Raw genomic sequence first — 13166 nt, forward strand, 5'->3', positions numbered from 1 at the left:
GTTGTAGACTTTCTTGTGTCCTCTCCTCAGTTACCAGTGAAGATCCTGCCTGTGCCTTGCTGTGTGGTGCTGGGCTTAGAGGTTAAGGAAGTTCCAGACAGAATTGAAGGGGTCAGGGTCGGGGTGGGCAGTAGCAGGGATCTCAAGTGCAGCAGTGTCCAAGCTGAGCTCAGCTGCCCTGCAGGTTGGAGGATTGCCATGGGGTTGGAAGGAGTTTTTTATTGTCTATTGTGTTCGTTGGTAGAGCTTTTCTTCAGTTTTTCGTGGTCACGCATAAAGTTTCTTTAGTTAGTTACTTGATTCCTTTTAGTAAATCACACTTTTTTTTTTTTTTTTTTTTTTTTTTAAGTGTAGTTGGTTTTGAGGGCTACAACTTCTAGGGTCAGGAGTGCATTCCCTAGCAGGGAACACTCTGGGCATCTGGCAGAGCACTGAGCCTCTTGAACAAGTGACCATTCTATGATCTAACGAGGTGACCTGGGCAGTGGTTGCTGGTCTACTCGATCCAGCAACCCGATGGCCCAGGTTATGATTTTGCAACCTCCTAACCTGGACTCATTGACTCAAGCAATTTCTTATTACAGCTTTGCAGATTGGCCTGTGCTGACCAAGCTGTCAATGCACGGCTCATGGTGCCAGTGTACCTGTTCTGTGGTAGGCAATGTGCTCACTGTTCTGCTAGGTCAGAGGAACCAGGGCATGGGTTAGATCAGAAGATCTCTTTACAGGTCTTAATCAGAGCTTTCTCATCCAAGTGTGCTAGGAAACATTTCTGTTCACTCACAAGAATTGCTCTCTGAGGTCTTGGGGGTTTGGGGTCTAGGTGAGCAGTGCGTCCTAGGCTTGGCCTGTCTAGTGGTGGAGAGGATTTTTTTTTTTTTTGTCTTCAGTGTTGTCCTGTAGTGTGGCCCTGGTTCCTGGGTATTTGGGTTTTTCTTTGCAGAGGTAACCATGTCTTCCTAAGCATTCTCAGGCATACTAAAGAAGGTGCCAAATAGGTATGTTTTGTGGAGCTCCCCCAATTCCTCCAAGTCTCTGGCCTTTATTGCAAGTACACCCATGAATCAGGCACATAAGTGCTCACGGTGGCTGAGGTTCTCAAGGCCTTATTTTGATGAGGGACAGATAGCTGGCCGATGGAGGCCAAGAGCATAGAGGTCACATGTCCCTCTAGAGGAGACCCTGTCTAGAATACGGGGGTGCATGCGAGTGTCCAGTAGCACAGAGGCTGGCACCGGGGAGAGGGGTACTGGTTAGTGGGACTGAGCAGTAGACTCTGACTGAGCTCTGACAGGACCTGGTGAGGGAATCCGGGACACACAGGCTGTTTGCTGGTGGTGGCAGCCATGCTCATCTGTGCTCATCTCAGCTTCCACTACATGCCCAGTCAGACACAACTGTAATCACCAACTTTCTAATTTGCCAAGGAGTGTTTTTTTTTTTCTTTGATTTTCCCGACGTTTTTAATGCCAGTTAAATATGACTGCAAATGATGTAATTGAATTAACCCCTCCCCTTTGCTAGGCATCAACTTAGTACTTAATCTCCCACACAAATGCTGGTGTGGTGTGATTTAAATGGCAGAGACACTGTAACTTTCCTGCCTTTGCCCATCCAGAGTCCCCAGACACATTCAGTTGTGCTGAAATTGTATTAACTTTCACTGCTTCAAGAAATACTAGAGGTGAGCCAGGTGCAGTGGCACACACCTGTAATCTTGGTGACTTGGGAGTCTCAGGCAGGAGGATCACAAGCTTAAGGCCAGCCTCAGAAACTTAGTGAGAGAGACCCTCTATCAAAATAAAGAAGATCAAGGACCAGGAGGTGTGGCTCAGTGGTTGAGTGTCCCAGTACTGAAAAGAAAAAAGAGATGAACTAAGTTTGTGTTTCTTCTCAATGTTCAGGAAGCAGAAAAAGGTGTGAAATTCCTAACATTGCCACCAGTGTTACATCTGCAGCTGATGAGATTCATGTATGACCCTCAGACGGACCAAAACATCAAGATCAATGACAGGTAATCCCAAGGGCGGAGCGTGGAGGTGCTGTGGTCTGTGTGGAGCTCACCTAGGGCTCTTCTGCTCCTCTTCTCCCTCAGTTCCCCAGAGAGCTGTAAGGGTTGGGGTGATCTCAGTAGGAGAAGTTGGTTCCCAACTGGACACCTCCCCTAACCCCAGTTCCCTGTTGGGGCAGGTTGAAGTCTATGAGGACAGTCTATTAATTACTTCTGTTTGATAGTTTGACTTCACCAGCTTTTCTAATAAATTGAATTTTTTCCATAATATAAATGTTATCTCAGATTCGTATGTTTTGCAATATTTTGTGATCTCAGTGGTTAACTTCTAGAATGTACTAGAATTTTCAAGAATGCTAAAGTAGGGGGTTTTCAGATTAAGAGATCAGATGCGAGAGTTCTCATGCACACCCCTGGGTTTGCTTTAGGATACTATGTTCTTACCCTGGTTGGTTTGAGCACCAACCTGTGTACAGGCTGGCGGATGGTCAGTCACCTTTCAGGCTTGAGGGCACCATGAGCAGACCCTTTGCCCCTGACTGGCTCACCCTGCTGTGGCCTCATGATGAGGGCTGCCTGGTGGGCTCTAGACATTGGGGTTTAATCCATCCTCACCTTACTTTTATTAGATTTGTGTCTAGTGTTTTAAAAATTATGGGATTTCACACAAATGTCGATTTTCGACATCATTAGGAACTCAGCACTTGCCAACACAGGGATGCTGCTCCCCAGCGGTGGGCGTGAGAGCCAAGGGTTGGAGCCCCTGGGTTCCCTGCAGCTTTTCTGCCCTTTGTCACCACTGGTGACGAGATTTGACCACCTGAATCTAATGCTGTGAAGCCAGCAAGAGCTGAGGGCTTCTGCAGAAGGCAGCCGCGAGGAGTCTGTTCCTGTCTTCCCTCCCAGCCGCAGCCTTGGCCCATCTCTCAGGTGGCAGTAACCTCCGTGGTCTGCGACTTGGCCTTGCTGATTGGTGCCGAAGGGTTGTCCACACCCTAGAAAGTTCAGTGTGAACTATCCGAACACTGAATGTTATGGTGAGCCCTTGGATTTGAACTAGTTCAAATTCTAGTGCTTTTTAGCATTTTTCTCACATTTAGCCACAACTTTATATTGACGTAACAGTGAACAGATTTTCTAATTAGTGGAAGCTATCTCAGAAGTACTTCAAAAGTGCCTTCCCTTCAAATGTATAAACGAATGTTTAATTTCTTTAAAAAATTTCTCTTAATAGATTTGAGTTTCCGGAACAATTACCACTTGATGAGTTTTTGCAAAAAAATGATCCTAAAGACCCTGCAAATTATATTCTTCATGCTGTCCTGGTTCACAGTGGAGATAATCATGGTGGACATTATGTGGTTTATCTGAACCCCAAAGGGGATGGCAAAGTAAGTGTGGGGCCCAGGCAATAGGACCCTGCAAACTCAGCTCTGCCAAGCTCCCTTCCGCTCTGTTCCTTGACCGCGTCCGTCAAGGGTCCCTGCCCTGCCTTTGATGTCCTGTTTTCTTGCTGTGCAGTGTCATGTTCCGGTCCCTTTCTTTGCCGGTACTTCAGAGGTAGAGTGGTAGGTCAGAGATGGTGCTTTTCTGTTAGTAACTGACACTGGGCTTTACAGAGGGCTTTACAGCCGAAAGGCACTTACTAGTTCTGCTCACAGGTTGTTTGTGTATTTGGGGCCCCTTGTCTTCCATCTCACCCTCTTTATAACACTCAGGAGGGCAGAAGGTCTGTTAGCATTTGTCAAATGAGGGTTTCCGAATCAGAGCTCCAAGGCCACAGGGCCAGCAAGCAAGGGATCAGGGGTGGAGTGCCTTTCCTGTCCCATTGACTTTGAAGTGGCTCTATTGGAGGCAAGAGATTGGAAGATGACTATCATATACAGCTGTGCTGGCTTTTTTCTTTTCTTTTGTACCGGGGATTGAACATCGGGGCACTCAACCACTGAGTCACACCCCGAGTCCTTTTTCGTATTTTACTTAGCAAGGCTCTGAACAACTTAGCAAGACTATCTCTAAGTTGCTGAGGCTGGCTTTGAATCCTCAGTCCTTGTGCCTCAGCCTCTGTAGCCTCTGGGATAACAGGTGTGCACCCTCACACTTGGCTTTTTTCTTGTATTTAAGTCATCAATTTGTTGCAGTGTGTCGTGGGATAATATAAAATATCCCATTGAACTGTACAATCATAGCACCAAGTGTCAACTAGCTGAATTAGGTAGGTTTAATTCTCTATAGATTTGTTAGCACCTGTCATTGAACCTGAGAAGGAAGTGGAGCTGGTGAAATGGCAGCACTTCCCACGGAGTATTAAAGAGGCAGATGGCAGCGCTGCTGCTCTGTGTGGCAGCCTCGGGGAGGCCACGCCTGCTCTGACCCAGTGGGGCCTCTTGTGCTGAGCGCCAGTCCTGGTGCCTTGTCTCTGCTGACGTCTGGCTGCTTTCCTTCCAGTGGTGTAAATTTGATGACGACGTGGTGTCGAGGTGTACTAAAGAGGAAGCCATCGAGCACAACTACGGAGGTCACGATGATGACCTCTCTGTCCGACACTGCACGAACGCGTACATGCTGGTCTATATCAGGGAGTCGAAGCTGAGTGAGTGCAGCTGGGCTCTGTCCTGCTCTTAGCCACGATGAACCCATACAGTCGTGCCATGGGTACCCCCACTGCCTTGGTATTTTACACCAGAAGAATGCAATTAAAAGTTAACAACATACAGTGGACCAAGCTATGTTGCCCGTCCAAACCTGTTTTCTGCTTATTCTGCCTTCTCAGAACATCCAAAAGCAAGGGGACGGGGCTTGCAGATTGTAAAGTGGACTGTGGTGCCAAACGGTTTTACTTCTTAAAAATTTATTTATGTTGATGCCAGGGAGTGAAGCCAGGGGTGCTTAACCTCTGAGCCACATCCCCAGGCCCCTTTTTATTTTAAGACAGGATCTTGCAAAGTTGCTTAGGGCCTAAGTTGATGAGGCTGGTATTGAACTTGCAACCCTCTTGCCTCAGACTCCTGAGTTGGTGGTATTACGGTTGTGAACCACCATGCCCAGCGGTAATATCACTTTAATAGATCATTTTACTAGTGGCCGTGGCACCAAGGTGAAAGAGGATGCATTTGTCCTGCAGGTGAAGTTTTACAAGCTGTCACAGACCATGACATTCCTCAGCAGTTGGTGGAACGATTACAGGAAGAGAAAAGGATCGAGGCTCAGAAGCGGAAGGAGCGGCAGGAGGCCCATCTCTACATGCAAGTGCAGGTCAGCCTCTGCCCCCTGAGCCCTGCCACAGACAGCTGGCCTTGGGGGACTTGGACACACAGGTGGGGGTCAGCACTGAGGGATTGGATGTCCACCCAGTGTAGGAGTAAGGGCTTAGGTGTGAGCCGGATGGAGTCCACATACAGCAGTGCCAGTGTGTGTGTATGTGTGTGTGTGTGTGTGTGTCAGACAGGACCTCCCAGGAGGAGGCAGGGCTGCAGGGCTCAGGGCAGTTGCTCAGGGAGTGCACCACAGCAACCCATTAACTAGAGTCTCTGCTATTCTGTTGTGCTCCTCCCTCGGTCTCCTAAAGAAGTCCCTTCAGAGGATAAGCCTAGCCTTCAGCCCGTTTGGTGTGAATGTGCCTCGCCGGACTCGTCTGCTATCTGTCGGCTGTGAACTCTGTTCTGTGTGTGTGTTTTCAGATAGTTGCAGAGGACCAGTTCTGCGGCCACCAAGGAAACGACATGTACGATGAAGAAAAAGTGAAGTACACTGTGTTCAAGGTTCTGAAGAACTCCTCCCTGGCAGAGTTTGTTCAGAGCCTCTCCCAAACCATGGTGCGTGACCCCCTCCCCCGACCCCCATTGGCACTTCCTGCTCTGCCCAAGCTCCTTCTCCACCCCTTAGTACAGATTGGCTGCCTGTGGAAGTGAGGGGAGCATCCTGGGCACTGCTTCTGTTGGAGCCAGGGAAGGAGATGCTGAGCTCTTGACTCCAGTGCAGGGAATTCCACAGCATTTCAGAGCATATTTCTACCCTGAGCGGGTCTTGCAGTGGACTGGCCAACGGGCAGAGCGGGTGGGCGTTCCTCCCCAGCTGCAGCAGCACTTTGGAACCACGGGCCCTCTGCCCTGGAGTGCTAGAGAGCCGGAGGAAGGAGGTGTAGCTGTCCAGCTCAGACGGGGGAAGGGTTATAATTAGCGCCCCCCCCCCCCTTTAACACAGAAGCGTTAAATTGGTATAGAATTGAAAGTGTGTGATGGTTGCTCTTTTGATCTATTTTTATTTTTCTCCCCTAGGGATTTCCACAAGATCAAATTCGATTGTGGCCCATGCAAGCAAGGAGTAATGGAACAAAACGACCAGCAATGTTAGATAATGAAGCAGACGGCAACAAAACAGTAAATATCGTTGGTGCTGGGTGTCTGTGGCACTGCAGGAGGCATCCCCTCTGCAGGCGGTGCGCACCGTGTAGTTTTCACTCTGTCATCTAAGCCATTAACATCTTCTAAAACCAGCATCTCTTTTGGAAATAGATGATTGAACTGAGTGATAACGAAAACCCTTGGACAATATTCCTGGAAACAGTGGATCCTGAGTTGGCTGCCAGTGGAGCAACCTTGCCCAAGTTTGATAAAGATCGTAAGTGCACATGCAGTGCCTGGCTGCACACAGCGCAGGAGAGTTGGGGTCCTGGATGGTGCTGAGCACAGAGGGCCGAGCCTCCCCTTGCAGAGAGACCTGCTGATGAGTGCCACAGCTGCTCACTGAGTCCGTGTTCAAGGCTTGGGCAGCCATGCTGAGGTGGCCTGCCCTGGGCCTGCTCCGGGCCCTGAGTCGTGCGCATCTCTGGCCTGATCACATCAGGCAGGGGTCACAGGTGTCTGTCAGGGCCAGGTAGTAAACTTTTCATTCTCTGGGCCACCTGGCCTGTTGTCATGTAGAAACAACCACAGAGTGTGCACCTAGACAGGTGGGTGTGTTCAGTTCAGCTCTAAGAGCACGCCACCTTCACAGTAAAGTGACGGGCTTTCATTGCTGTGAGGATCCACTTCTGGCTAACATATACTCCCAGCAAGCTAGTGCCAGGATTTCTTTTTTGTGTTTTTTTTTTTGTTGTTGCTGGGGATTGAACTTGGGGCCTGTCATTTGTGGGGCTGCCTCTGAGCTGCATCCCCACCCATCCAACTTGGGATTTCATCTTTACTGCCTGGGGTAGTAGTTCAGGGTTTGAAATCGGGAGCCTACCTCTGCTGTCATAGGTTCAGCAGCCTCTTGACACTAACTTTTAGGGGGACGTTAAGCTATCATTTCAGTCATCGACCTCCTAAGCTCAGCTGTTTTGTTTTTTTGTTGTTAACGTTGTAATGAGTGTTAAGATTCTAACAAACCGGTTCATCAACTTATAGATGACGTAATGTTATTTTTGAAGATGTATGATCCTAAAACACGGAGCTTGAATTACTGTGGGCATATCTACACACCCATATCCTGTAAAATACGTAAGTCCCGCTGCACCTGCCCTCTGCATGGATTTGCTCAATGTATCTCAACTGTGAATTAAAGCTTTTCCTCTATCCTAGGTGACTTGCTTCCAGTTATGTGTGACAGAGCAGGATTTGTCCAAGATACTAGCCTTATCCTCTATGAGGTTTGGATGACTTGTTTTTCATAGTCAGTGTAACAGTCGTCGTTGGAGGTGGGAGGGTGGGTGTTTTGCCAGCCCCTGGTTTGTTGTTTAAGGTCCGTTAACTCCAGGCCTCTGGTAGTTTGAGTTCAGAAATTACACATTTTTAGATTTGTGAGTTTTAACTTACAGGATCAGTGATTATTAGGTACCTGTAGGTTTGTTTTTCCCATTAACATTTTTTTTTTGTTGTTCTGGGAATTGACCCCCAGGATCCCTGAGTCACTGAACCATATCCCTGTTTTTTTATGTTTTATTTTGAAACAGGGTCTTGCTGGATTGCTTAGGTTGGTCTCAAAATGGGAGGCTGAGGCAGGATGATTCCAGAGTTTCTGGGATTACAGGCAGGCACCACCTGTGCCCAGCTTCCATTTAGACATTTCAACTTAGTGTGGGTGCGCTGGGTGTGGTGGTGCATGCCTACAGTCATTCTGGCTCCTTAGGAGACAGGCAGGAGGATGACCTACACCCAAAAGTTTGTGGCCAGCCTGGGCAACATGAGGAGAATCCATGTCTTTAAAAAAATAAAAAATAAAAATGGTGAACAGAATTGGGTGTAGAGAAAATACTTACATTATGTGCAGACAAATTTTGTAATGAAACTTTTATATCTTTTACTATAGGAAGTTAAACCGAATTTAACGGAGAGAATTCAGGACTATGATGTGTCTCTTGATAAAGCCCTTGATGAACTAATGGATGGTGATATCATAGTGTTTCAGAAGTACGTACCACGTGATGGTTCCATCCCTTTGCACCAGCATCAGGAGCTGCAGTCTGGTTTGTCCCAGAACCAGGGCACATTTATTTGCACTTGGACCTGAGCCATGAGTCATTGCAAGTATCTGAGTGTTGGCAGTAGCTAGCCACTCTGGGTTTTGGAGTTAGGGGCAGTGAACAATGCCATCATTTAAAGCTCTTTTGTTTCCTAAAAATGTGGGAAGAGTTGTTCTTCCCTCAGCACTGGAAGTCAGAATTCCTTGGCCGTATCTGCTCAGGTAACTCATTCAGACCCACTGCAGCAGACTCAGTCTGGTTTGCAGTACTTGAAGTCAGGAACAGCTTCCTGTCAGACAGAAGCCTCCCCGCCGAGTCCTGGTCAGGTTAGGGTTAGGGACTCTGTGGTTCTGTTGTGAACCTAGGAGTGCAGAGCAACCTGAGCCGCACCCTGCTGGGGCTGCCACCTTTTCTGTGGCACTGGTGACATGTAGTCTTGTGCACTCCTAGACCCTGCACAGAGAGGGTCTGTGGGCATCGCTGCTGCCCAGCAGATGAGGTCTCTCAACAGGGCACTGCATGGGCCTCCATTTATTCTGAACATTTCTTTTCCCCAGGGATGACCCTGAAAATGATAATAGTGAATTGCCCACTGCAAAAGAATACTTCAGAGACCTCTACCACCGTGTCGACGTCATCTTCTGTGACAAGACGATCCCCAACGACCCTGGCTTCGTGGTCACCTTGTCCAACAGAATGAACTATTTTCAGGTATCAGAAAGCTGTTCTTCAGCAGGTGCTACCCAGAAAGACCTGTGTATTTTTCAAAAGTCTGTTGAGGAAGCTGTCTGGCTGTGGTTTGGGAAGGTTGATGTTAGGCATAGGCTGTGCTCTTGGGAGCTGGGCCTGTGCTTCCCTGTCCTCCACCGTGCCTGCGTGTCTCTCCCAGGAAAGCTTCTCTGGCATAAATTTTGTTTTGAGAGAGAAGTTGCAATAGCCCCTTTGCCTTAATGTAACCTGGCAGGTGTTTAATCGTGAGAAAATAAACATTAGCTTTACCATTAAAAGTAAGAACTGTGAGCCAGGCACAGTGGTGCACACTTTGTAATCTCAGTGGCTTTGGAGGCTGAGGCAGGAGTATCTCAAGTTCAAAGCCAGCCTCAGCAAAAGCGAGGCACCAAGCAACTCAGTGAGAAAAACCCTGTCTCTTAAAAACGGCGGCGGGGGCTGAGTTCCATCCCTGGTACCCCCCCCCCCAAAAAAAAAAAAAAAAAAGGACCATGAGATGGGAGTTGCAGGATCCAGTGACAGAGACATGAGCAGCACCTGAGATGGAGAGGCCCCTTGTGCTGATTCCACCCAGGCCATGGTGTGTGTGCCTCCAATTATCACACCCTGCACCAAGGAGTGTGGACACCACAGTGATGACCCCTTGCCTGCTCACATCACATTGCTTTAGTTAACCCCACAAGATACGAGGCTCAGGAGCTGTGCCCCAGACACAAGCCTGCCTCTCTCCGTCTCCAGGTTGCAAAGACGGTCGCACAGAGGCTCAACACAGACCCCATGCTGCTTCAGTTTTTCAAGTCTCAAGGGTAAGCCATGCCCGTGGACTCGGGGATTTCTCTTCACTACATGCTTTCCAGAACTCATCGAAGCATCTTGGAGCTGACATGCTAGTAGTTGACCACTCTGCCTGACATGCCATTTCTCACCTCCTTGAGGTCTGCACTTGTCACAACTCATGTTACACCCACATTACTTGGAGACGTCAAAGCAGTTGATGGCTTCATTGAAAGCCAGAGTGTTTCATGTACACTACTGGTCCAGCTGCGTCAGGGGTCATGTGGTCAGGCTTTGATTGCTGTCACCTTTGAGGACAACATTTGAGTGTGACAGCTAGAGGGACTTAGGTCTAGGAAACGGGAGTGTTGAGTTGAACCTTGAGCCAGCCCCATACCTCATGTCTAGGTGTGGGGCCAGGGGCTTGCTTCTGTGTTCACTCAGGATTTGTGTTTTAGGCCAATAAACACTTCATCTATTCATGTGCTGTTTTCTTGTGTAGTTATAGGGATGGCCCAGGTAATCCTCTTAGACATAATTATGAAGGTACTTTAAGAGATCTTCTACAATTCTTCAAGCCTAGACAACCTAAGAAACTTTACTATCAGCAGGTATGAGTCCAAATTAATGTCCCTCTGGGTGATGAGGAGAAGGTGTGGGCTTTTGTGGAAGCCTATCTAAAATGCATGTCTCTTTCTTCATAGCTTAAGATGAAAATCACAGACTTTGAGAACAGACGAAGTTTTAAGTGTATATGGTTAAACAGCCAGTTTAGGGAAGAGGTGAGTTTTGGTTTTATTGGCATTTGCCTATTGTCTGTTTGTCCCTAAAGGAACACCCTCCCTCAGTGCCAGCCTGTGTGAGAGGCCCTCAGTGTGTCGCGGTCCTCCCCACTCAGGCAGCCTGAACGCTGCCCACGCAGGTCTCTCAGCCCTGAGCCTGCCACACTCGGGGCCTTTTCTGGACACTTGTCTCTGCCGGCTCGTCTCTTCAGCTCCCCCAGGGTTGGGGAGGGAGGCCCCATTGCTGGCCCTTGGAGAACTGATATGGCCAGAGCCACGGTGTTGGCCTGGCTTTTCCCTCTGAACCATGTCCCACTCTCCCGGGGCCCTTCTCAGGGCCACTTCCTGTGGTGCTGGAAATGGCAAGCTTTCTGCATCAGGGTGGCATTTCCTAACCTCCTGTCAGTACTGGCTTGGTCCCAGGTATGGGCAGATGGTCCCACAGTGCGTGGTTTCACAAGCAGGGGCCCTGGGTTTAAGGGGAACAGTGGTGGCCCACGGAGTGCTTGAGCCAGTCGGCCAGGGTTCCTCTTATTTGCTGCAGCAAAAGTCTGTTTTCTCTAATGCGACTGTGTCATCTTGTGGTCGCGTAGGAAATAACACTATATCCAGACAAGCATGGCTGTGTCCGGGACCTGTTAGAAGAATGTAAGAAGGCCGTGGAGCTGGGTGAGAAAGCATCAGGGAGGCTTAGGTGAGTGTTTCCCAGGTTGGAGCCGGGCAGGGCTGCTCCCAGCCCAAACAGTGCACGTTGAACCCCTTAAAATCCACTGCCACTTCCTCCTGAAGCTGGTGCTGTGTGGAGGTTTGGAATAATTTTATTAAACTATTTCCCGCTCTTTGTTTTCTGATGTTAATGACTGTAATTAAAGGTGAGCTCAGGTGGAAAAGCCACCACAGGAAAGGTCTGGTTTGAGTTGAATGATCAGCTGACCCTGGAAAAAGGTGACTCCTGATTGTATTTGAGACACAACCTCATATTTGTGTTAGAATTGTCGGCTGATGCTGAGTTTGACGATCAGTGTTTTCTTAGAGTTGGGCCCTGCTCCTACCACTGACCTTTAGAGCTATTTAGTTCCGCAATGCTTTCTTTTGTAAGTTTTTAATAAATGAAGAGACTATTTCTCTCTGAAGAGTGAGTGGGAAAGTATCTGGTCCTCCCCGCCCAGAGCTACTTGTGGGGAAGGTTGGCTTGATGAGCCTGTGTCTCTGGGCCCAAGTGTGGCCATTGGGCTAGCTCCAGAAGCTTATTGACTGGTCGCGGGACCACCTCCTCAACCCTTCGCAGGCCCTGCTTCTAATGTGTACGGTTTCTTTATTTTATAAATAAGTAAATAAATCTAGAGGAAGAAGATTGGCATGTTCCAGTAGCTTCATGGATTCAATTTGTGGTTAGCAGCCAGATTTGTTTTTGTTTGTTTGAAAACATGAATACTTGTGTGTGCATATATATTTATTTGCCGCATTTTTTTCTTCATTTAGGCTGCTAGAAATTGTAAGCTACAAAATTATTGGTGTGCATCAAGAAGATGAATTATTAGAATGTTTATCTCCTGCAACGAGTCGAACATTTCGAATAGAGGTAACTGTCCCCTTTTGGCAGCAGAGTGCATATGGAACCTGGGACAGTGTGTGGCAGGGCGGGTGTCTACTGCCCGTGTGACACTCACTGTGAGTCATACAGGGGACCTTAGTTTGGTTCATGTACCAATAGTTGAAGTGCTTTTTGAGATAATTTGGTTCTTCTTCCAGACTACAGAAGTGATTCATTATGAGAAAATATTCACAACACAGAGTTCGCCATTTCCATCATTTTTTTAAGTGTGTAGTTGAGTATATTTACTTTGTCATGAAGCCTTTGTCACCGTCTAGCTACAGAACTTTTCCATCTTCCCCAGCAGAACTGCTGTCCCCATTAAACACTGGCCCTTGTGTTCTCCCATGGGTCCACCATGCTGCCTCCATCTGTGCATGGACTCTGGGTGGAAACCTACAGAATTTATGCTTAGAATCCAAGTTTAATATGGACCCCAAGTGCATGTAGGCAGAAAGTGTTGGGTTGCCATGAATTGAAAGCTGAATGTTTTGCTATGGTAGCCACAATACTCGGCACTCTCATTCTAGCAAGGTTTATCATGGTATTTTGGCAAAAATGTGGTCCCGCTACTTAGTTTTCCATCATTCTAACAAAATACCTGGAATCCTCATCTTAAAAGTGTATTGTGGCTCACAGTCTTGGAGGCTTCCACCCATCATGAACTGGTCCCTCTTGCTTTGGGATCTGGCAGGGAGCTCAAGGTGGAGGAATGAAAGGAAGAGACCAGGGTTCTGCAGTCCCCACCACAGGCACACACGAGCCCTCCCACGTGGGCCCTACACTGAGAGGTCCTGTCACCTCCCCGGAGTGCCAAGCCTCTGACGCGCTGGC

The 13166-nt window shown here is 48.2% G+C and overlaps 1 protein-coding gene across 2 annotated transcripts in view; it reads left to right on the forward strand.

Moving 5' to 3' along the window:
- The window catches only part of Usp7 (ubiquitin specific peptidase 7), a 56525-nt gene that overhangs the window by 41638 nt on the left and 1721 nt on the right, over positions 1 to 13166 (forward strand). For both annotated transcript variants that reach the window (XR_013154572.1, XM_077105922.1), the window contains exons 12-27: positions 1905 to 2014; positions 3246 to 3402; positions 4460 to 4604; positions 5136 to 5266; positions 5692 to 5826; positions 6289 to 6390; positions 6526 to 6631; positions 7399 to 7491; positions 7573 to 7640; positions 8300 to 8400; positions 9011 to 9164; positions 9921 to 9988; positions 10459 to 10567; positions 10661 to 10738; positions 11332 to 11432; positions 12221 to 12320. Coding sequence is in view for 1 of the 2 variants with exons in the window: in XM_077105922.1 (XP_076962037.1) it covers positions 1905 to 2014; positions 3246 to 3402; positions 4460 to 4604; positions 5136 to 5266; positions 5692 to 5826; positions 6289 to 6390; positions 6526 to 6631; positions 7399 to 7491; positions 7573 to 7640; positions 8300 to 8400; positions 9011 to 9164; positions 9921 to 9988; positions 10459 to 10567; positions 10661 to 10738; positions 11332 to 11432; positions 12221 to 12320 (1758 nt within the window). In the remaining variant the exon portion in view is untranslated. The remainder of the gene's footprint in view (positions 1 to 1904; positions 2015 to 3245; positions 3403 to 4459; positions 4605 to 5135; positions 5267 to 5691; positions 5827 to 6288; positions 6391 to 6525; positions 6632 to 7398; positions 7492 to 7572; positions 7641 to 8299; positions 8401 to 9010; positions 9165 to 9920; positions 9989 to 10458; positions 10568 to 10660; positions 10739 to 11331; positions 11433 to 12220; positions 12321 to 13166) is intronic.

Source organism: Callospermophilus lateralis, chromosome 19 (assembly GCF_048772815.1).
Source record: "Callospermophilus lateralis isolate mCalLat2 chromosome 19, mCalLat2.hap1, whole genome shotgun sequence".
Classification (NCBI taxonomy): Eukaryota; Metazoa; Chordata; class Mammalia; order Rodentia; family Sciuridae; genus Callospermophilus; species Callospermophilus lateralis.